Below are 24809 nucleotides of genomic sequence, written 5' to 3'. Positions count from 1 at the left end.
TAGTGCGAGGGCAGAAGAGAGTCCTTTCCAGAAACTGAACAATGCTGGACCGTGATCTTGGACATTCCAGCCTCCAGAATTGTAGAAAAGAAATTTCTGTTGTTTAAACCACCTGGTCTGTGATATTTTGTTATGGCACCCCAGCTGACTGAGACACAAAGCAATAAGGAAAATTAAGGGAAGAGGGCAGCATCTCAAGATGATGGCTCTGACAGCCTGCCTCTGAGGGGCACCAGGCAGCACAGCGGGGGTGGGAGGGAGGGGTGGGAGAAGGTTAGAGCCTGGCTGGCCCACCCCTCCTTAGACAGCAGGCAGCACAGCAGAGCCAAGAACATGGGAAAATGCAGGACCTAGAACCGAAAACATTAGCCAGGGAACGGGGTCAGCAGACAGAAGGCTACAGGTAAAAAAAAATAAAATAAAAGGATACAAAATTCCGGGGCAAGTTCTTTTCGGGTTCTTCCAAAAACAGAAAGTTGGTATTCCTTGAAGCATAGCCTGAGATATTTCACAGTCTGTGGGTTACAATGTTATGATTGTCTTTAATACACATGACGATTCCCTACAAGTGGTGGGGGGTTGGAGCGAGGGGGTAGGATTTAAGAGGACCCAACTCTCGCGTTAGTCCTGTAGTAAAGCTAACATATGCCCAGCTGCTGGGCCCCTTGTGCCCCCTGGACCGGCATGCGCGGGTTCTCCGTTCAACAGCAGGAAAGAACAGAGCAAGGCCCTTGGGCTCAGAGGGTGAAAAAGTGCAGGCCCACAGAGAGGTCCTGGCTCTGAAGTCCCATTTCACCTTCTATCCCGACAGCTGTGTCGTCTCTGCTCGGAGCCTTTCTGTTGGGGTCCCCGCTTGAATAAAAGGAGACAGAGCCTCTCAGGGGACCAAGCGCAGAAGCGAGGCTGGACACAAGCAGCCTCTCTCCCCAAGGCTGGAAAGGCACTGCCATCTCCCCCAGCCAACCATCCTCTAAGACTTTCCACCGTTGATCACAAGTGCAGACACCGCCAGCCGCTTCCACGGGGACCAGGCTTTGCTGGGGAGGATCAACACTTGCTCATGACCAAGAGCAATAATGTCTCTTGAGAAGGGCTGTCAGACATCCTACCAGACTGTGACCAACACCTCCGCCTTTCCTATTATTCATAGTTGCCTTAGATCCAGCACCCAACATCCAGAGAGCTGTGCCCCAGGAGGGGTGTTCACTCACAATTCCCGCTGGGAATCACAGCCCTGCTCTATGTAATCGTGTATTTCAATATGCTAACAGTAGTAAGCTGGCCAAGATAAACGGAATGGAGTTGGTTTAGTATTTAATGCCAAGTAATACACAGCTGATTAATCCAGCCCACAGATGCACTGAAATCATCTGGTTATTCCTTGCTTCTCCATTGACTCCTTCCTCAGGCAGGCATCAACTGAGAGATGACCTTGGCCGGGCCACGCACGGTGTGATGTGAAAATTGCTTGCAGTTCCCAGCAAGGAGCTGCACCCTGCAAAACAGCCTTTGGATCGTTGACTCACCAAACCGGACAGCCAGCGTTAAGACAGCTGTGAGGCACACAGAACACAGGACGGCTCTGCCGCCTCCTAGGTGGCGAGACAAAAGAATGTGAGGAGAGGGGCAAAGGGGAAGGCCGAAGAATGCCACTATTTGCAGACCCTGTGGGAACAGTTGCCAAATGGAAATTCCTGAAGACATTTGTGAGGGTAGCTGGTAGATATCCCATCAGAGGTCTAACTGGAAGGGGAAATGGTGAAGTGTTTTTTTTTTTTTAATTTTTATTTTTGGGACAGAGAGAGACAGAGCATGAACGGGGGAGGGGCAGAGAGAGAGGGAGACACAGAATCGGAAACAGGCTCCAGGCTCCGAGCCATCAGCCCAAAGCCTGACGCGGGGCTCGAACTCACGGACCGGACTGCGAGATCGTGACCTGGCTGAAGTCGGACGCTTAACCGACTGCGTCACCCAGGCACCCCGGTGAAGTTTTATTTAGAACACCGCAATGCAGAGAGGAGTATGATGCAAAGTCCCACTCGATTCTCAAATAGTAAGAGAGAGCAGAACACCTTGACATCCTCCCTATCCTCAGTCATCCTATGCCATATGACTGGTGTTCAAAACTAGGATGGAAAACGTCAGGGAAGAATGTTAGTGAATGAAGAAATGGCAAAGGAATATTTACTGGGCAAGTATTTACTGAGCATCTGTTATGCACCGGTCACTGTGTTGGGGGCTGGGTACGGACGGAGTGGACAGCAAGACCGACCACAAACCGATGGCAGTCCAGACAGGAAGGCAGACATAGTGCGAGGAAAACCCGAGTGGGATCAGAGGTGGGAGTTCAGCTTCCTACAAATTCTGTCGCTGGAGGCTCTTCTTTGTGTCGGTTTCCTCCTGAGACCGAGCTCTTTGTTAACTGCTACTTTGCCTGTGCCTTCAGCTTCCCTCCACCGTACTTCTGGGCTCTGCCTTCCCAGGGTCTGGCTTTTTTTTCCACACGGGGCTAGTCATGGTGATGAGCAGGGCCTGGGAGGCTGCCCCAGCGGACCCGTGTTAGGAAAGCATAGGGTGGTACCAAGTACATGACAAGTGGCACCATTCAATACATATTTCTCGTAAAAGGAGCCGCACAGTGTCTTCTCTGGGAAGTCAGCCTACATGGCGCTGGGGGTCCCTCCTCCGTGCTGCACCAACAGCCCGCACACCCCTCTGTCCTTCGGCACGGTCCGAGGCTGCTGTTATTCGGAATTCTGAGGTGACTCTAACATCTTTTCCATCTCCCTCTCGCTGGTGTTTGGTGTCAAGGACACACAGGAAACGTCTGCCATGGGGTGAGGATGCTGGACGGTTTCCACGTATTTCTGAGCCCTGCTCATGGGACAACACACAGGCAGGGGGCTACGCACGTGGAACACCAGAAGAGAGAGGCCAGAAACACCCTTCCAGGCCAGGCCAACGGGAGCACTCACTGCGGCTGCTGGTGGCACTCTGGTGGGACAGAGCCGGGGCCTGGACAAGCTGCAGGCTGCAGACCAGCTCGAGCTTTCTGGGAGGGTATCGATTTCCTGTTTCTGCAAGCCCACTGTTTCACTGGTTAGCGGCAAATGTGAGAAATGAAAAGCATTTCAATGGGACTTACAGGAAAACGTCTGGGATTCTCAGATACACCTTTAAGTTTTTAAAAGCAAAACGTTTTGGCTCCCTTGAAATGTTACTTCTTTAATAAGGAGAGTGGGTTCCACCGCCCCACCCCCCGACTGGCTGTTTGGAAGAAAAGCCTGTAATAAAGCCACGTTTCCAGAGCCTATTAGATAGCAAATGATCCTCTAATTTGAAGACATTAAGAAGCCAGAGAAAATATTTTCACAATCTGTATGTCACATGAAACAGTAAAAAAGCAAAATGTTCTCTTTCAAATTGTTTTACTTTTTGAAGGTTTCACCCTGAGCTCCAACCTAAGAGGTGTGTGTGCACGCGTGTGCGCGGGCACTCCCAAGCATGCCTGCACGAGGAGGGGGAGCAGACGTGTGAGGGAGAAGGACACTACTGGCTCTAAAGGGTGGCCCAGGGAGTGAGGCCTGGAGCTGTCGGGCTTCTTCCTGGCCCGCGGCTCAGATCCCAGAACTGGTGAAGTTCTACTGCCATCTCGTGGCACTGTGACATGTTCACAAGAGGCACACTCTGCTCAGACCCTACAGACGAAGTTCCCCAAACACCCCAGTGGCCCACACAAAGATGTTTACCTGCAAAAAGGTTAGAATAAGAAATAATCTTGCTTTTTTATTCAAAAAGATCAGTGCTTCACACCAACTTGCTTTCAAAAAGACCTCATGTCTTAAGACTAAGGCTAACATGACATTTATTTTGCCATATTTAACAGTTTCACTTTGAAAAAGCCCCAATGGAAAAAATTACCTTCAAAACCCATTGGTACATTCTCACATAAACTAGGACATTTCACAAACAACACAGTTCTGTCTTCAATATTCAATCTTTTCAATCTCATCCATGTCTTCAGGGTCGAGCTGCTTGATACTGCTATCTAAGAGAAGGGAAGAGAACAGAAGCAGTCTTAGCCTGGGGCATACACAGAATTTCATTCCACTCAGCTCTGAATATCTGAAGACAGTGACACCTTCACAAATACGTGTTCCTGTCATCCCCTGTATGGAAAGCCCTGAGAGAGAACATTCTCTAGATTAGATAAGGAAGAGATAGGATTAAAATAACCAATTAAAACTAACTAAAAGAGCATCAAATGTACCAAACAATAGAACATCTGTGTCTAGATACCTTGGGGCAGAAAAAAAGGCCAGAGTGCAGGTGAGGGGAGCCTGGGAAGGGGCGTGGCCCTACTAGGAGGAATGAATGGGCGTGTGTGGGGTGGGGTGAGGGATGGCAACAGGGAGGGAAGCTAAGGTGCCTCTGCTGAGGTCACTTCCCAGGATTTGGTCATAAGGAGCTTACCATAGCAGGCGTGGATGGATGGTAAGGGTTCTTTCTGCCTGCCATCCCTCCTTGCCTCTCCTAACACAGAGTTGCTTAATCAACTTCCCTGAAGCGTCCATGGATGTGCTACAGTCTAGACTTTCCAAAATCGTATTCCAAACTGCATAGGTGTGCCTCTATGCATTTCCCCAGGGACAGTGTCCATTGCTTCCCACAAAAGTTAAGTACCGTTTTCCCAAAAGGTGAAGATATATTCGGGGTCATTCGAGTGTACCTCTCCCCCTGCTCCCCAGTCATGTCCGTGGGCCTTGGGGCCAGGGGTAACTGAGAAGTGGATGCCTCAGGTTACCATCAGAACTTCCATCAGAGCTTCCATCAGAGTGCAAGCTGCTGGTCCAAGAGCCCAGAAGGTTACCAGAGTCTGCCTTGTTTGGATGTGGGGTGGGAAGAAGGGCAGCAGATCTCAGAATTTAGGACTATCCTAGTTGGTGGGGGGGCCAGAGGAAGAGAAAAATGTAAATAAGAGGGGAAGCTGGGGACAGAATATAATTTTTTTCAAGTTTATTTGAGAGAGCGTGTGAGTGGGGGAGGGGCAGAAAGAGAGTCCCAAGCAGGCTGACTTGGGGCTCGAACCTACAAACCATGAGATCATGACCTGAGCTGGAACCAAGAGTTGGACGCTTAACCAACTGAGCCACCAAGCACTCCAGGAACAAAATATAATCCTAAAGGACTTTATTACTTTGTTTTGGATGGTGCTTTTAGGACATGAAAAGCTGCCCCGGGTCCCATAATGGGCAATAACATAAACCTGAGCTCATATTAATTCCACTTGATTTTTAAGTTGTTCTTCAGCTACCATATATGGATCATTTACTCAACAGCCTCACATTAGGAGCTCTAGCACTCACTGTGGATTAGGAGCTTCCCACTCCCTGGCTCCTGCCCCCATAGACCCTAAACCTCTGGGTACTAGGTCCGTGACAGACACCATCACTGTCACCATCAGCAGGATGCACAGTTCCCACTGTGACAGGTGCTACTTACTAAAGTGATCCTGGATCTTCATAAGCAGGGGTAGCTTATCCACCTCAATCATGTTGAAGGCCAGGCCTTTCTTCCCGAAGCGCCCCGTCCGCCCTATGCGGTGAAGGTAGGTCTCATAGTCTGGCTCCTCAGCTTGGTTTACAGGGAGATCAAAGTTCACAACAATTGTGACCTGCTTCACATCAATCCCTGGAAGAGGAAAGACACTGTGGGGTCCTGCGACTGTCTCCTTAGGACACAGCTATTCATGAGCCCCATCTGCCAGGGAAACTCTCTCTTAACAGCCGTCATTTACAAACAAAAGCTGGTTTTATGTCACTGAAGTGGATACTTTGGTCAAGCAATTTGCTGGCCCAGGGCACCTAGGATGCTAGATTTAAGAGTGTCAGAAGCTAATTCTACAGAAGTTTCAGTATGTACAAAGAGCGTGTGTTGTGGACAGGGCTCTCGCTAAGCCCACAGAGCCTCCTCTCCGTTCCTACTGTGCTAAGTCCCCAGCAGGACCCCCTGTCTCACGTGCCCTACCTTTCACTGGACCCCACGCCACTCCATGCCGCAGTCATGGTTCCAGCCAGGACTTTTTTTTATCCCTTGCCTCACTGTTGTAACAACCTCCAGACAAGTTCCCCCTCTTCTCTCCTCCTCCAATCTCTCTGACCACGGTCACCATGGCAACGTCCTGGACACCTAAGTTCAGGGCTGACTGCCCAAACTGCACAGGATGAAGCACAAACAATTCCAGATTTCCAAACCACCTGAAGTCTCATCTCTTCCTCTCCTGACTCAAATCCAACACTGTAGTCACACGGCCTTGCCATTTCCCAAGCAAACTGTAAATTCTTATCAAATTAGATTCTACCCTTTCTTCAAAACCTTTCACATCTAACGTTCCTGGAAGAATTCTATGATCCCCCAGTGCCTCTGTCTCCCAGCACTAGAAAGCTGTCTTGGTCACAATCCTTGTCCTCCTTGGAGCTCCTGGTGCCCTCTTTCCTCCAAGGTCTAGAGGTGTGCCATCCAATATGGCCATCTAACTTTAAATTAATTCAAATTACAAGTTCCTCAGTCACACTAGCCACATTTCAAGTGCCCAGCAGCCCTATATGGCCACTGGCTACCAACTGGACAGCACAGAACATTTACTTCAATGTAGAAAGTTCTACTGGATGGCACTGGTCTAGATAGTCAAGTGCTAGACGCTGAGCTCCTGAGGGGCTGGGACCTCATCTTTTCTCAGGCTCCTCTTCCACAGTGCTGAGCTCCACCTGCATAGCAGGTCTTCATTTCTATCTGAACGAATTAGGAAACATGGTTTGAGTATGGGGTGTAGGCAAGGGTATGGGAAGAATGAATAATGTAGGAAGGCCTGTCTCCTGAAAAAACAAAGAATTTTCCCCGAAGTAGTCAATAGTTTTAAAATTAAAAACACCTCAGAGATGATCAATGTTAGTCATTAGGGAGCATGAGTCAAAAACACAATGAGATACCACACACATCTACTAGAATGGCTAAAATGAAAAAGAGTGGCAGTATTAATTGCTGGCAAGGATGCAGAGCAATTGGAACTCTCCTACATTGCTGGTGGGAATAAAAAATGGTACAGTCACTTTGGAAGACAGTTTCAGTTTCCTATGAAGCTAAACATACATTTACCATATGACCCCCAAATCCTACTTTATTTATCCACGAGAAATGAAAACATGTCTACACAAGACCTACATATGAATGTTTATTACAGATTTATTCAAAATAGCCCCAAACTGTGAATAATTCAAATGTCCATCAACTCGTGAATGAACTAATTGTGGTATATCCATTCAAGGGAATATGACTCAGTAATAAAAAGGACCTAACTACTAATATATGTCACAACACTGATGAATTCAAAAGCATTATATCAAGTAGGATAAGTCAGACACAATGGCTACCTATATATGATTTAATTTATATAGCATTCTGGAAGAGACAAAAAAGTAGACAGAAATCTGATCAGTAGGTGCCAGGGGTCAGATGATATGAAGAAGAGGCTAGCAGCAAAGGAGCACAAGGAAGTTCTGGAGGGAGAGGGAAGTGTCTGTACTTTGATTATAGTGATGATTACATGACCCTATATGCTTGTCAAAAATCTCACTGTATGCTTAAAATCCATGAGTTTTATCATACGTAAATTATATACTTCAATAAACTTGACTTTAAGTGTGTACATACACAAACACACACACACCTCGAGCACAGACATTGGTTGTTATAAGAACTTTCTCTTTCCCATCCCGAAACCTCTGAATGATGGAGGCTCGCTGATCCACGGTCAGCTCTCCGCTTAACAAAGACACTTGGTGGCCATCCTGCATCATCTCCACAGTCAACCACTTGGCATTTCGACGAGTCTACATGAAAACACAAAACCCAGCACAGCATCCCAAGTCAAAGCAGACCTGCTGTGTTTGCAATGCTCACTTACGCATGATGGGGAAGCCAGAAATGGCTGCACAGGGATTTTGCTTTACCTCTCCCTCAAGTCCTAGAGAAATCTTAGAATAGGCATGGAATTTGTCCACCCCCTGTACTTCCTAGGGTCACATCCTCTCAACCTTTAGGAGCTTTGACTTCTCAGCCATTAAGGAGAGATAAAATGCTCGCCTACCTCACGTGGTAGTGTGATGACAAAATGGGATAATGTAGTAATGACACCCTTAGTCCCTTTAAAAAGAGTGCTTCATGTCTGCCAGGAATCTCGCTCAAATCTTTACATGCATTACAGTCATTTGCTCTCACAACAACCTGATGACATAGCTACCTAAATTAAAAAAACCCAAAAACCCAAAGCTTAAAAACATGAAATCACTTGCCCAAGGTTTCATGGCTAGTCCGTGGCAGAAGCGAGCTTTCTTTTATTCTACAAGTATGTGTTCAGTGCTGTCCCTGTGCCAGGCAGGAGCCATTCTAGTGGGCTACAAAAGTAAGACAGATGAGGTCCTGCACTCATGGAGCTTACAGTGTTTGTGGGGTAGAGAGAAAATAAAACCAATGCGTGAACATGAAACATGTCCGATGGAAAAAGTAAGTATGAAAATAAAAACAGGGTAATATTAACAGTGAGAGACAGAGTGGCTACTTTGCTCATAGTAAGTTAGGAATTAGACGAGAACATTCTTAATCTGGTGAAGGGTGATCTGTAAAAACCCAACAGTAAACATCAACCTAAATGGGGAACGTTAGAAGCAATCCCCCTAAAATAATGATGCCCTCTATTTAACATCATATTGAGGTCCTATTCCATTGCTTAATATTTCTAAGTTTCACCCACAAAATACAGATTAATTCCTATCCCAAGCTGTTCTGAAGATTACACTAAATACCCTCCGGTACAAAAAGTGCTTGCGATGGCACCTGGCTCTATGGCACTTATTAGTATTACCATCCCCTCGCCTCCACATGCAGGGAAGTCTGGGCATGACGAAGACAGATCTCAGCAGTTACCTGGCAGAAGATGATGGCCTGACCAATGGTGATGCCACCATAGATGTTGCACAGAGCTTGGTATTTGTCTTTCCTATTCTCACACAGCACATAATACTGTCGGATGTTGTTCAGGGTCAGCTCCTCTTTTCTTAACTTGATAACATTAGGGTCAGGAATGATTCGCTCTGCAAACTGCCACACAGAGTCCTCAAAGGTTGCTGAGAAGAGGAGCATCTGGCACTCAGAAGGTAAAGCTCTGTAAGAGACAAGGGGAAGACGGCCGGGCCGTCAGCCACTGCCATCCCTGTTGCTCTCCTTGGAGGCATCTTCAAGCACATTACACCCACTGCCATGAGGGCTCAGTGGGTGAAGTGCTGCCCATAAGCTCCACCTCTGTGCAAAGGGCCACGTGTCCTGCCCTTTCTTGCCAACCAGAATTTGGAAAACACATGAACTGAATGTAGAACTCAAGGGCAAAATTTAGATATGTATTTTGGAGGGTATGGGGTGTCACTTGACAAGTGTCTTCTTTTATTTTATTAAAAAATTTTTTTTAACATTTATTTATTCTTGAGAAGAGAAAGACAGAGCATGAGTGGGGAAGGAGAGAGAAAGAGGGAGACACAGAATCTGAAACAGGCTCCAGGCTCTGAGCTGTCAGCACAGAGCCCTACGTGGGGCTCGAACTCACAGACCATGAGATCATGACCTGAGCTGAAGTCGGATGTTCAACCGATTGAGCCACCCAGGCGCCCTGACAATTGTCTTCTTAAAAGAGGCAAAATCATGGAGCCAAGAGTGTGGTCTAGATAGTCTTCATGGTATCGTTTCACACAAAGTTAAATGTGGGGAAGGAAACAGGCTAGTCATTCAATGGCAGGTGTTATAGTTCTTGGGAGGAAAAGAACAGCAGCCGCAGCTAACTTTATTTGGAGTGGGAAGAACCTGGATATACACAAAAGGGGAACAAAAGATAAAAACGCTACTGCATGCAAAATATGAGCTGAACCCATAATGAGCAGAGGGCCAATTTACATAAAGTTCAACAATGAGTAAAATGAATCTATGGAACTAACAGTCAAAACAGAGGTTAATCCTGAAGAAAGGGGGCTAGTGATAGGAAAAGAGCCACAGGGACCCCTGGAGAGTTGGGGTTCTATTTCTTGGTCTGGGCCATTGTTACATGAACATGGCCTCTTTGTGATAATTCACTCAACCGTACACTTGTGATTCATGTATTTCTCTGAACACATTTTATACATCAATAAATTTTAATTTAATCTGATTTCACTGGAGAGAAATCATTGCTTTTGGGGGGAAGACAGAGCACCTAGAAGATAAGGCATTAGTGCTACAAGAGAGCGGGAAAGATCATGGAGTCCAGCGAGTCCCAAGTACTCTGTCAAGTCTGGGGTCTGGATCATCTGGGCAGCTTTCCAAAGTAACGATCTGACAGACTTCTTGGCAACTGTGGTAGACTGCCTACATGCGTACCTCCTTAGCTTCCCACATACCACTAGTATGATCATGAAGAGATAAAAAGATATGAATCTACAACAACATGGAGACAAAAGGAGACACTGGTGGATGAGAAATTTCAATACGTTTCTGGAAGATGGGAAACTCTGATAAACAAGAAAACATGAGCGCTACAGATGGAAATGGTGATGACAAGGGTGGTTGAGTTGCAAAGGCAGTGGCTCTCTCAGAACCCCTGAGAGCCCTCAGAGCTGTGGGCACCAGAGGGCAGAGTAAGTGGGGGCGGTGTGCCAGAAGATATGAAGGATACTGTGCATTAACTTGCTTGGGGGGGGGGCGGTCAGTGGGGTCAGTGGGGGAGACTCTTGGCCATCTGCTATATCACAGTTCTCCATCTGGAGAAAGATGGTACCGGGACTTGCATCCCAAGGCCTGTGCCATTTCATTCCAAAAAGACAACGTACACAGACTACACAAGGAAAGGAAACACGGGCTGTTCTGCAATCCACCCTGGATTTTGAAGACTTTGTAGGAGAAACAGAATTTAAACTATTTCATTAATAATTTTCATATTGATTAAATTGACTACTTGTTGATATGCTACTTTTGATTTTGATATATATAAAATATAACATGAACTTCACCAGTTTTTTCTTATGTGGCTATTAGAAAATTTAAAGTTACACATGTGGTTTGCATTATCTTTCTATTGGACAATACTGCGATTTAACCTTTTTTAAGCAAAAGGAAGAAAATCAACAATGGAAGGGTAAACAACCAACATAAACACTCTAATTATTACTTAATATTCTCTTGAGTAGGCAGCCCTTTTCAGCTACTGAATCCTTCGTTCTCAGTTATATATAAACACACCAACTTAGCGTAAAGGATGGCCAGAAGGGAGTCTCACTTGATCTTTGGCCAAAATTATTTTAAATAGGAAGGCTGGCTGAAAATGTGTGTGAGGAGCAACTGGACCCCACCTCATTTCAGGCAGCTGAACATGTGCAAGTAGAAGTCTACTGTCTGTGCAGAAATCCCAGACTTGGGGATACCAGCCTCAGTAGAAGGTAAGGGTAAAGCAGAGAGCTGAAAATAAGGAATGAGGAGAAATATGCACATGAGAAAACACAGCCCACTCCCTGGCCCTCCCAGAAGGCCAGCAACCAAGTGCATGTCTCCTGGGGAGCTGTCAATAAGGTTCTTGGTTCCTAATTTTAGATTTTGAAAGGCTGGCCATTGTACCACCAGATTCGAGGGGGGAAAGGTCTACCACAAAAGACACAGACTGTAGCAAAAAACAAAACAAAACAAAAAAAGAAACTTAGGTAATTCAGAGCCAATGTTGAGAATAGAAAAAAAAAAATTTAAATACTATAATTAACATCCTCAGAGAGACAACAGCAGCATATTGCATCCATGACAAGAAAAGGAAGTTATGGAAAAGAAACAGGGAATGCCAGGATGATCCAGATAAGACAGAAAAAGGCAGCTAAATGACTGTGTTACTTTAACGACAGATGGAAAGACACACTCAACTGGGTTAAAGAGGTAAATACCAAAAACAAAGCAACTGCACCACATGAAGGGAAGAACAGGGGGAAAGCATGGTGGAGGAGGAGATGTGAAAAGCATACGTGGAGACCAAACATCACAAGTTCAGGATGAGATGGGCACCATTTCTAAATTCAAAGCTGTTTTGCCTTTTTAAAGCACACCAGTGCTCAGCTGGAAACAGTGGATGCTGAATTAGTTTGGCCATACCATACAAATGGATATGCATTATTGTATCCCTCCCTTGATATCTCTCTGAAACTGAGGAAATTTACATTTCCTATTTAGAGGTTGCAAGTAAAATGTCCTGTGGGTGCACAAATGGAGAACATTTTGACCACAGATGTCTTACCACTTTCAGTGTACAGCTAATTCTATAAGATTTTACCAATGATCATGCTGTCTACACTATACCGGATGATATGTCAAATCACAGCAACAAGAAATATATTCCTCCTATCTCTTAGATACTTTGACTTGAAAAATGGGAGTTCAAAACATCTCCTTGACTTCTATAAAGTTTTAGTAAGTCACGGAAAATCTAAAACTGAAGACTGTTGATATCCTATCCAAATACAAACTAGCTTTTGTTCAACTGTCTGCATATGCTGCAGACAATGCAAATATAAATTCTGACAGATTCCACTCAGTCTATAAACTTATCAAAGAAAACAAAAAGATCTTGCTAGCTAAATATCCTGCATACTTTGTAGACCACACTTATAAAAGGCATATAATTTGCTAAACTGTGATGCTGAGCTTCCATTACCAAGGTTTTTGGTGACTTTTTAGTTTCCTTAAAAACTGCAGAAGCATCTAGTACATTTTTTACTGTATGTTAATGGAAGAAGAGAGTCACCTTGGACATATGCCTATAAGATGCCTATCATTGCTGCTGGCCATGAAAAAGAGTTAAAATGTTAGTCAGTCATAAAATCGTATCTTCCAAGTGTGAGACAAAAAGAACATCTTTCTCCAACTTGAAAATGTGCTGAATATAGGAATGGAAAAAAGAATTACGGTAAAACAGAAATGATATGCTGTGTGATGCCCTGAAGCAAAAAAAAAAAAAAAGAAAAAAAATACTCATTTTAAAGGAAGTAAGACTTCTTCAGAACTCAAGACTGTCAGCAGAAAAGGGAATTAGTTGAACAAGACTTTCTTGTTCCTTTGCTAAAAACTGTAACTTACTCGGAATCCATCTTGGATTTCACAGACTTAAATCCCCTCGGTGCTTCACAACCATTTCCCTGAGAATTACAATGCTATCTAATGGACTTCAGAGTGTTTAAAAACGATGGACATTTTAGACCCGGGTAACCTAAGTGGTGGATTTTATAGATGTGAAGGATCTGAATGACAAATAGCTTGTCTACAAAACAAGCCTGCAGACATAGATGTGGATGTTTCTAGAAAGCTAGACATGAATTCTTGCGTGTTTAAAAAAACTACTGTTGCTAGACAGTAAACTCTTAAATAGTTCATGTTTAAACACTTTATTATTAATGTTTCTATTTATTTTTGAGAGAGAGAGCACAAGCAGGGGAGGGGCGAGAGAGAGGGAGATACAGAATCAGAAGCAGGCTCCAGGCTCTGAGCTGTCAGCACAGAGCCCGACGCAGGGGTTGAACTCATGGATCATGAGATTATGACCTGAGTTGAAGTCGGATGCTTAATCGACTAAGCCACCCAGGCGCCCCCCTTAAACACTTTTGTTAAGAGGACATCACACTGGACTAATACCAAGAATTGGTGTAAGCTCGATAAGAGCAGAGCTTCAAGTCAAAATGAATTTTACATTTCACTGTATTCAGTTTTACCACTACATACAAGGAAAGAAGGCTGCAGGCAGTTCAGAGAAGTATTACTGGAGGAGGAAAGAGAAGGAGTAGAAACAGCCTACTGCACTAGGAGACAAAAAGAAATAGGTCATTGCTGATTTTGTCCTTGAACACAGGTAACAGCTGTTTAATTAGTCCTATTGTGTTGACATTCTCCTTGTAAAAAGTCTTCTATTTAAGTATCTTAAGAACATAACAACAGCACAGCTGACAACATTTAAGCATGCAATAAAGAATTTAAAAAAATTAAATTATGGTGTCAAAAATGACATAAACTACTGTTATATCTTTCTCATACATACTATTCATTTAATTAGTTCTATTGATAATTACGACCAATAGCCACTTAACTAGTTCTACTGTTGTTTTGCTTAAATTGTAGGATTTATGTAACAGAAAATATAGAATATACAATTTTAAAGAAATATACCATTTATCACATTTTTATGTTAACACACATGTATGACTATTTCTTCTACATTATGTTCATATATATATATATATACACACACACACACACATATATGTATACATATATATACTTTTTTTTTTTTTTTCTTTTTTTGGTCTGGCATGGCTGTGTCCTGCTCTCTAGAAAGTTAGTCACTGCAGGGAAAAAAATAACCTAAGAAATTTTCCCAGATCTGGCAGGCACAAGTTTTAAAAATGAACAGGGTGAGTGTACTATGTGTCTAGAACAATGAATGAGGGAAAAAGAACCCAAACAAACACATATCACTGTCAAGTTTCAGAATACTATGGAGAAAGAAGATTCTAAAAGCTTCTACAGAGAAAAAACAGATCACGTACAAAAGTTTGGCTATCAGAACAACTTTAAATGTCAGCAACAACACTGGAACTGAGGGAATTATAGTATTTAAAAAATTTTTGTTTTCAACATTGACTCTGAATTTATAGGGAGAATTCTTTTCAACTTGGACTCCACATCCAAGCAAACTATCAATCAAAAGACCAGATTTACAGGTACAATAAAGATATTTTCAGACATGTGGGAGATGGAAAGTAAACTTCCTGACATTGTTTTTTAGGAAGCCATTAGAGAATATACTCCAGCGTACTGAGTAAATTGACAGTAAACCAAGAAAAGGGACCCAGAAAACAGGAGATTCCAAACTGTAAATGAGGGCCAGGAAGACCTAGAGAGACAGCTATACAACAAAGTCCAGACTGAAACCGTAGAGAGTGTGCTCGGGAGAGTTTCAGGGAAAAAAAGACATTGATGGAATTTTTAAGTGTATTTGCCTTTCTGGAGACAGCATTTTCATATGACACATATGATGAAATAGGCAGAGAAAACTTAAAGATCCCCACACAGTGATACTAACCAAAGGAAGGAAAACAGACAGTTATTAAATTCTGGGGGTAGCAGTTGTACAAGAAAATACATAACTATAGTAATATCCTGTGCAACAGCGAACAGTTATCTGTATGTCCTAATGATATCACTATTAACGTAACCAACTCTTAGGATGTAACTAACCACAGAGAGGGGACAGGAGGATGGGGGAGGGTGGTGGTACAAAAGAGCAGAATTCCCACCTCCTCCACAAGGTGGTCAGCAGATGATGACACATTAAGAAAAAGGCATGTGAGCATGTTATTTAAATATATGAAGGTTAATACCAGAACCCAGGTGTATTCTCTACAGGATAGGGCAGGAGGTCACTGTTTTTCATGACGGGTCTTTCAGTACCATTTGAGTTTAATACTGAGCGCATAAATGCTTTCTTTAAAAACAAGTGATATAGATTCCTAAAGCCCACTCCCAGAAATTCTGAACCAGTGAGTCGCAGGTTAGGCCTGGTGATCTGTGATTTTAGGGCCCTTGGGTGATCCTGAGAGAAAGGCCTAGGAAAACAACAGGATTTACTCGACAAATCAGAGGCAAAGTCAGGACTAGACCACGTGGTTCCCAATTCCAGATTACTGTGTTCTCTACCCCCCCCCCCCCCCCCGCCGGTTATCCTCACCACAGCCTTATCAAGTTTTAACAAATTCTCTTTGAACTTTTGCTCTAATAGAGAACTTAGGAACACAATTTGGTGCCAACTCACCACATGGGTTCCACATGTAGGCCAGTGGAGAAAAGAAGAGCAGTCAGGCAAGATTACAAACTGAAGAAACCAGCAAATGCCAGCAGTCTAAAGGCCCGCTGAACTGGTGAAAATATGGAACCCCAAATTTGTTTCAAAGGCAAAAGAAGTAAGGAATTAAGTAGTGAAGGCAATTAGGAGCAGCAGACAAATCAAACTCCCCCTCCAGACAGAAGATTCAGGAAGAACAAGGATGGATGTGAAACTTACCTCTGAATACGAATGCTTTGGTCTGAGAATCCTTGTGTGTCAATCATCACATCTGCTTCATCCAGGACAAATACACGGATCTTAGTCAGATCAATTAATTTTCGCTTGAAACACCAATCTAGGACAGTCCCAGGAGTGCCGATTATAATCTGTTTGGTGACATCGGTTCCTCTGGGAACTAGGGAGAAAGGGATCAAAGGACTCCTTCAGATGCGACGCAAATGACCCTAAGAATCCACACATCAGGGTGATGCGACACAGGACTCTTCAGTCAAAGTACATTTGGTGATGATTTTGCAAATGCAAACCCTGAGGGCCTTCTCAGATTTTGATTTTGCAGAGCTTTAGGACAGATTCCTCAGTTCCTAGGATTTAGTAATAACAGTCTTGACTATTTGATTCTGCCCACGGTCTGGTTAAGAAGCCACCCTGCAGCAATAGCACTGGCACAGTGGTGGAAACCCTACAAACTGTCCCCAGACGGTGTCCCCATGTTAAGTTCGTAGACACTAAGAAAATAGTGCTCCCATTTTCACACTCTACAAAAACAAATACATACATGTACATCCATATGTTAATAAACTGAAAAAGAAAGCAAACAACAGAGGTCGGTGAACAAAACTAGTTATCCTTGGAAATAGGCCTTAGGAGGACAAGAAAGAGAAACTTTCACTTCTACCTTCTGACCTGTGTTTTAAAGATCTTTTTCTGCTATGCACATGAAATACTTTAATGAAAAAGTTAAACACCACAAGCTGTCTGCACAAAATGCCTGAGCCTCAAAAAAGAAATACATGTAAGCACCATCTTGCAGGATGTGGAAATGAAGTAGCTAACATTTACTGGGTCCTTCTTATGCTCCAGGCGTGCACACGGAGCGTCATCTGCACTGCTTCATTTAATTCTAGTAACAACCCTTCGGTACAGGTGCTGTCATAGCCCCCGCTTTACAGACAAAAAAGCCGGGAAGGGATGTAACATGCTTGCCGGAGTGAGGATTTAAAAGGTCAGCCAGGACCGGCTTTCTGGTACATACTGTGATTCCCTCGAATGGCGTACATCACTTGAACATCCACACAGAATTTTCCCATCCGTTCGACCACACGACCAGTCTGCAGAGCCAGTTCGTAAGTAGGAGCTAGACAGAGGCACTGTGAGAGAGAGAGGGTAAGTTGAAAGGCTCATGCAAGCCATCGTGCAAATCTGACATACAATTAAAGTCTGTTCAGGAAGAGGCACACATGCAAAACTGGAGATTTTGGTTGACTAAAATATCTTCAATTGAACACAATTTAGCAGCTGACAGATCTGAGGTGAACACTGAATATGGGTGCGGGAGAGAAGGGGCTGAAGGTGGAGAAACACCTTTTACATATTCCTCTCTAAAGAGTTATAGAGAGCCACAGGTTATGCTTTTTTTGTGGGGGACAGTGAGGTGTAGGGAGGCTGGGAATCCAGAAGAAAGATAATGCAAGACAAATCACAGCTTGAGCATGACCCTCATAACTTCTTGCCTGCTATTAAGTTTGCCTACTTCCAGAACACTCCCTGCTTGATCCACCGTATACAATGCTGGCAGAATATTCCCTAAAATTTTCCTGCTACTTCCACCTCTCTCTATCTGGTTGATGAATGAAGAAGCTGATGCAAGAAACTGGTGATGTTTAATGCATTTGTTAAGATCAGTTAAGAATCTGCGATACAGAGAAGAGGAAAACATAGCTACAGTGCTAAAAATTGTTTCCACACACATTTCTCAATGTGTGTTCATGCACAGTCTTTCCTGAAGAGTTTTTATTCATCATATCAAACCCTCCCTGAATATTTATTTCAGGGAACTTTTCAAAAAAAGCACAAAATTTCAAATGCTGGGCATTAGTCATCCATCTCCACAGCTTATCCTGCTGATCAAACTGTAAACTTACCAAAAGAAGCCTTGTTTTCCCCAAGGCATAGAGTGCACTCAGTACTCAGGTACTCAGCTTGTCAAACGAGTTGATGAGTACAGGTTAGAGAAACAGGGAGAGAATACCACTTTCCATGAGTGGAAGCCAGACTGAGCACATGGCAAGATCCATTCCTGTCCCTGCTCAGTCACTCTTGACATCTGTGACCTTATGAGACACTTCCCCCCCCAAGCCCCAGTTTCCTCCTCTGCTAAAGGGGGAGGTGGACCAGGTGATCCTCTAGTCCTACAGTCATCACCAGTGAATGCTCACTTCAGGCCTAGCACAGCGCTAAAGACGTACATTACTTAATCTGCACGACAATCCTATGAGGCATTCATTCATTCATGAATTCATACATTCATGCATGCATTCAATGCTTAATGAGCGGTTTCTACACTGTGCTCAGAGTCAGGAATGATCCACGCCTTTATAGATGTCATCTTTACAGACAGGGAAACAAACATGGAAAGATCTACTAACTCACCTAAGACATTCTACTAGTAAGCAGAGAGGCTGGAATTGGAACCAAACTATAAAGACTGTGTTCCCAATCACTGTCCCCTACTGCTGCCCAATGCTCTGTGATTTTATGAAAGAATGTCTATTCTAAATGCCAGCACATCATTGAAGTAATATGACCCGTTACTACAATATCATTGGCATCTTCAAGCATTCCCATCTCTCCCTCAGCCTTTTCTTACCTGTGGGAACAATTCCAAGGTATTAACTCTGCTTAGCATTGCCAACACAAAAGCAGCTGTTTTTCCTGTTCCAGATTGGCTCTGGGCTATGAGGTTCTGAGGTCTGGAGAAAAGAGGAGATGCCTGGGTATAAACTGCATACAGGAGACTAAAAATAATGAAGTTGGGGTAGCACTGCCCTGGAAACTCACGGGTGTGCCAGCATCATAGGGAGAGCCATCTCTTGGATTTTGGATGGTCTATTAAATCCCATTGCATAGATCCCTTTTAATAACTCTTCCTTCCTGTCAAAAGAAAAAAAAAAAAAGCAAACAAAGCCTATGATTGGTCAGCAGCCTCCGAAATACAAACTCCAAAGGTGCATTTATTTATTTATTTTTAATATATGAAATTTATTGTCAAACTGGTTTCCATACAATACCCAGTGCTCATCCCAAAAGGTGCCCTCCTCAATACCCATCACCCACCCTCCCCTCCCTCCCACCCCCCATCAACCCTCAGATTGTTCTCAGTTTTTAACAGTCTCTTATGCTTTGGTTCTCTCCCACTCTAACCTCTTTTTATTTTTTTTCTTCCCCTCCCCCATGGGTTTTTGTTAAGTTTCTCAGGATCCACATAAGAGTGAAACCATATGGTATCTGTCTTTCTCTGTATGGCTTATTTCACTTAGCATCACACTCTCCAGTTCCATCCACGTTGCTACAAAGGGCCATATTTCGTTCTTTCTCATTGCCCAAAGGTGCATTTTTAAATTAAGCCACTTTTCAACTGAGATTCAAAAGTAATATTTAGAAATATACAATTTATACCTCAAATTCCAAACATATACAATCATGCTTGTACAGTTTTACCATTAAAATAATAAGCTACGCTACAAGCCCAGGCTGAGGACAGTAATAAGAGCCTAACAATGAACTTTCAGTTGAACCCAGCAAAAAAGGAAAAACCTGTCTGATAAAAGTGTATTAACTTGCCAGGAGAGCCTTATTTTCCACACAAGCAGAAAACTGAGATTTACTGTTTAATTCTTTTCTTTCCTTTTTTTTTTTTTGTTTTTTGTTAAGTAGGCTCCACATCCAGCATGGAGCCCAACATGGAGCTTAAACACACAACCCTGAGATCAAGACCTGAGCTGAGATCAAGAATCCAACACTTAACCAACTGAGCCGCCCAGGCACCCCTCTGTTTAATTCTTTTTAATGAATGACAAACTTTGATGCTTTAACAGCAATTTTCAGAGAAGACAAAATTATGTCGAGGTGATCCTTACATCAATTCTGTCTAGGAGTGGAAGACACAATATTATCTCATCCTTCTGAGCTAGCATTTAAAGAAATTTTTTAATGTTTATTTATTTTTGAGAGAGAGAGAGAGAGAGAGAGAGAGAGAGAGAGAGAGAGACACTGCGAGCAGAGGAGGGGCAGAAAGAGAGGGAAACACAGAGTCCAAAGCAGGCTCCAGGCTCTCAGCTGCCAGCACAGAGCCTGACACAGGGCTGGAACTCACGAGCCATGAGATCATAACCTGAGCTGAAGTCAGACGCTTAACCAACTGAGCCGCCCAGGCACCCCAGAGCTAGCATTTTTAAATGCATCTTTCCTGAGGTCTCATGATAGATGTTAGAAAGAAGATAAAAAGAAATAGGTTGGAACATGTCCACCTCAATAACAGGCACATTTTGCATGCGGTTAATTGGCAGGTTATTGGCAGCCAGCTGTTAATCATAGGTAGGCTTCTCCTTCCATTTAGAAAATGTCTGAGCATTGGGATTTTGGATTTTTTCCCCCCTTAAACGGGTCCCTATCAGTAACTCTTCTGATTAAAACACACTTCCTTAATGAGAGTTAACAGATCCCTAGCAAATGCAAACCCATTTGGGAAACTTATTCATTTTAATGCCATCTAAAACAAAATAGAATTAGGAAAGTAACAGCTTATAACTTATCTAAAGGAGGTGAGAGAGAATATTTGGGTCATCAACGTCCCTATATCTGTATCATGGTATGGCAAATAGTAATATGGCTGTGTTGAGCTTAGTTATCTCCCTTAGCATGTCAAGGTTAAAATATTTTACCATCAAAACGTTCTCAATTTGCCGCACAACTCAGGTATTATAGTGCTCCTTTTTCAGCTATACTTTACTTGCACGCAAAATGTACACATCTCATTTTAATACTGAATATTAGAACAAGAAGGGTATTCTGAGAGTTTTATTATTAGCAGATTATTTTGTTCTGTACCACTCTTTCTGGCATTTTCCCACACAAAATGAATAAAAATACTTACAGCCGCAGCTCTTCAAATGTTTTCACTGAGTAGAGTGGAGAGCTGGGGTCCTTCTGTAAGACTTCAACTCGGTGACTGGATTCTACTAATGACTGCCGGATTAATTTGTTTAAGAGTGAATTGGCTGCCAAATCCACTAGAAAAGCAAAAATAAAAAAGGAAATATTGCATGAGTAAATCCAGCTTCCTAAATGACACCTAATAAATTGCTCCTTCCCATTCAGTGGTTGTATACCAAGCAACTGCTCCTACTCTTATCTTCCTTCTAAAAGAAGGTTCTAGAAAGAATGACTTAACACTGAGAGTTCCTTTTTACATGAAGATCCAGTTTCTTATGCTCTGCTGTTACACCAACCTCTGGCCTTAAACAAGCCTACATCCATCACCACCAGACCTAATTTTGCCTTGCCAGCTGAAAATTCTTGACTCATTCCCGCATATTGCATTTCAACTCCCCCTAAAGAAATACAGCCTACTCCTAATTTAGTATTTCTTCTGAAATTCACGATTTATAAAGAAAATAGAGAAAAAGTCCTTTTTCACTTAAGATTATATTATTCACTCACATTGTGAAAGTCATAATTGATACAGAATGCTAGGTTACATGCAAATGAATTTACTCCTACCTACATCGTCTTCATCATCTTCTTCCGTGTTATTAGAACCATCTAAAAGGATGGAAAAGAAACAATAAATACCAAACAGAAATGTTTGTATGATCCCAATATCTCTCACCAACTCCACAGTGTGCACTGACATGAAGGGTCATCCAGTGGAGGAGTGGGTAAAAAGACAGGGAAGGTAGTGGAGGACCCTGAGTATTAAATTAATGGAAGTCTAGGTATTTCAGTTGCCAGGAGCCTGAGGAAAGCAATGCTTTTTAATTAATTGAGACCAATCTGCTTTATCTAACAGCACTCACCTACGTTTGGGACTGTAGTACTCCTAATACCCCGAAGGTTCTTCCGGGGGTGGATGAGGTTTGAAAACTATTGAAAGACACAAATTGCAATCAATATTAGGAAGCAAGCCACCAAGCAGCCCAGTGCTCCCCACTAGCTGGGAGAGACCACCCGAATATTGTTTCCTTTGCAGTTTCAGGTATTAATGGATTCTTTTCAGGAACAGGTCACCTGTATGAATTACGCTAAAATGAAGGAGACTTTTCTGCTGCCCCTGTACCTTAAGTTCCTCTTTATAGTCCTCTAATCTAAATGTGGCAGTACTGGGGGGGGGGGGGGGGGGTGGGTGGGGAGGGGGGAAGGGCGGTGTCACAGAACCAGCAAGGAATGGTAGATAGCAAAACGCGGTGGTCGGTAAGATGGAAGCTAGCCGAGGCCAAATGGTCAAATTGGGAGAACAAAAAACTCCGAGGTCTAGTTGGGACTATCAGCTGCTTTCTCTCCCAGGACTTCTAGGGGTCTTCGTTCTGCCCTTCAAACCAAAGGTCTTGCGTCTCTCGGGGTCTCCTTCCTCTGGCCCTCCCCCAAATCCTTACCACATCACCCCTCCACCATTTGACACCCCACGCCACACGCTAGCGAGGCTTCCCCTCACCCCCCCGCCCCCGCCACATCCCCCCCAGCAGATTTCCCTCTCAGAGTGAGGTACTGGCTCCCGCCCACTTCCCCTCCCCGCCTCAGCGGCGGTTACATGACTGTTCAGCCGCTCGCTCTCCGCCGCCCCGGCGTCGCCTCCCCAAAGTAACGACGCCATAGCCGAGATCGCAGCTCCCGCCCCCAGCACGTGCGCCCTCCCGTGGCACGAGGCAGTGCCCGGCCCCAGCCAGCGGCCAATGGGCTTCCCCTGGGGGCGGGCTTACGCGCCCGCGAGCATCCGCCGCGCGGCGCGCAGGCGCACGACTCCAGGGAGGTGCGGGGGGGGGGGGGGGGGCGGGGGCAGGGGGAGTTGTGGCCGCAGGAGCCCGAGAAGTGTGATCCTGGGGCAGGTTTCTATTCCACCAGCAACCCCATCCGTGCCAGGTGTTAGAAACGGGCGACGGGGCGCTATTGTCGTGAACATTCGTGTTCCCCTAACTTCTGCTAACCCAACAAAAGCTTGAGACTCTAAGCCGCCCCAATTTTCGCACTGATTCGCGAGTTCTACCTTCTTTAAGCACCACTCACTACAGACAATTCAGCTCACCCACTCCCGGTTTCAAGCACTCGTGCCCACGTTTCCTCCCAAATATCCGCTTCTGCATTTAAAGATGTCAGAAAGGCCAGAGAATTGCATGGGATAGTAAAGGGTCAGAATGAATGAGTTTCATTTGACAAATTAATTCAAATGCGAAAGATGAGAAGGGGGAGTGAAGTTACCCAATTTCTAAACTTCTGCCCCTGTTCAAATACCTGTGATGTTTCCACATACCGGCTTGTTTTAATTTTAATCCTGATATGTGCCCTTTGCTAAAACAATCCTGAGAAAACTGTTTTCCTTGCGGTAAAACCTCCACCTCTCATCCGCATCTGCATTATCAGTTTTCTAACTGGAATCTTTAGATTTGGATCAGCGTCTCTGCAGAAACTCACAAACCAAAAACCTAGTTATGATCTCTCCGTGGTGCTGAAGCACGACTCCCCAGCTCTGTTCGGTCACTCTCGGGCACCTCAATCGTTTGTTTTGAGGTTATCAAATTCCTTTTCAGCCTTTACATGTGGATTATAATAGCAAATGTTTTTGTCTTACAATGGTAACTTTTTACTCATTTAAGTAGATATAAAATCGGACCAGGTTCTTTAATGTTAGTTTTCGTATACAGATAGCAGAGACTTGAAAAACTGCTTTTCCGTTATTTTATAGGACTAGATTTATCCTATATTTTATTCTTGTGTTAGCATAGGTCCCAGATTCTGCTTTGTCGGAGGGGAAATGGTGGTCAGACTAGAAAATATAAGGCAGATTTTGGCGTCTCTCTTGGAACTACATTTCCCACAAGGGTGGACTACATCTCCCATGAGACCCTGGGCGCGCGCGCAGAAGACGCAAAGTGACAGCTTCCTGTCTCGCGAAAAGCTGCGTGGTCGACAACCGGAAGGTAAGTAAGGGGATTTGGGGATGAATTATCTTCTGGGTTCTCCGAAGAGAAACGCTAAATGTATAGACAGCTGGATGTTTCTCTTTTCCACTCCCCCTTTTACATACCTTATTCTTGAAAGCGCTGGTGGGTGAATATGGGATCTCGCTTAGGACCCTGTTTTTGTATCTGGTGCTTCTTGATGCTCCTGGCAGAAAGTCGCAGCAGTGGGAACTTCTTGTAATTCGGTTTACTTAGAGGGCCCTTGGACTGTGGAGTTAAGTCTCTGCTGCCTCAGAATTGTTTGGTCACAAAACTAAATACTAATAGAGGTCAGGATTCCAATAGTATGTGGGGAGGGAGGCGTGGCGACTTTTTAAAAAATTGTTCAGGAGATTGCTTTCCACGCGATTGCTTTTCACTGTTAGTGATCATAGTGCGTGTCTCCTGATCCTTCGGCTATTCCTCCTTCCCTCGTTGGTTTAAAATAAAGTTTGTCACGGAGAACGCTTTCTACTACCCTATTGGTTACTAATATTTTGAGATTTGAAACTTTTCAACTTCAAAAAACGTACTGAAACTCTAGCGATAGCTGATTATATTTACAGTCGATGGTCGGCGCACACACGATTCCCTCGTTGCGGTAATGTGGCAGCCCCCTTCCAGTCGTTGGGTGTGCTGTAGTGTGCTGGAGG

General features: G+C 44.0%; 2 protein-coding genes across 3 annotated transcripts in view; one reads left to right on the top strand and one right to left on the bottom strand.

Moving 5' to 3' along the window:
- Positions 1-3760: 3760 nt before the first annotated feature.
- Positions 3761-24335, bottom strand: DDX25 (DEAD-box helicase 25). 2 transcript variants are annotated; one of them, XM_058687231.1, is made up of 12 exons: positions 24243-24335; positions 22021-22087; positions 21725-21766; positions 21099-21234; positions 19004-19096; positions 18813-18915; positions 17199-17313; positions 16163-16340; positions 8983-9220; positions 7727-7889; positions 5503-5691; positions 3761-4048 (listed from the first exon to the last, which is right to left on the bottom strand). In XM_058687231.1, exons 5-12 carry the CDS (start codon positions 19063-19065, stop codon positions 3987-3989), a joined length of 1110 nt encoding a protein of 369 aa, XP_058543214.1. In that variant the 5' UTR covers positions 19066-19096; positions 21099-21234; positions 21725-21766; positions 22021-22087; positions 24243-24335; the 3' UTR covers positions 3761-3986. The 2 variants fall into 2 exon arrangements, with proteins under 2 accessions (XP_058543214.1, XP_058543213.1); XM_058687230.1 differs by lacking the exon at positions 24243-24335 and adding an exon at positions 22752-22876.
- The window catches only part of PUS3 (pseudouridine synthase 3), a 9791-nt gene continuing 9008 nt past the window's right edge, over positions 24027-24809 (top strand). The window contains exon 1 of the mRNA XM_058687232.1: positions 24027-24135. The gene's annotated coding sequence lies outside the window, so the exon portion shown is untranslated. The remainder of the gene's footprint in view (positions 24136-24809) is intronic.

The sequence above is a fragment of the Neofelis nebulosa genome, chromosome 10 (assembly GCF_028018385.1).
Source record: "Neofelis nebulosa isolate mNeoNeb1 chromosome 10, mNeoNeb1.pri, whole genome shotgun sequence".
NCBI classification, from domain to species: domain Eukaryota; kingdom Metazoa; phylum Chordata; class Mammalia; order Carnivora; family Felidae; genus Neofelis; species Neofelis nebulosa.
This window is presented reverse-complemented; position numbering and strand designations above follow the sequence as displayed.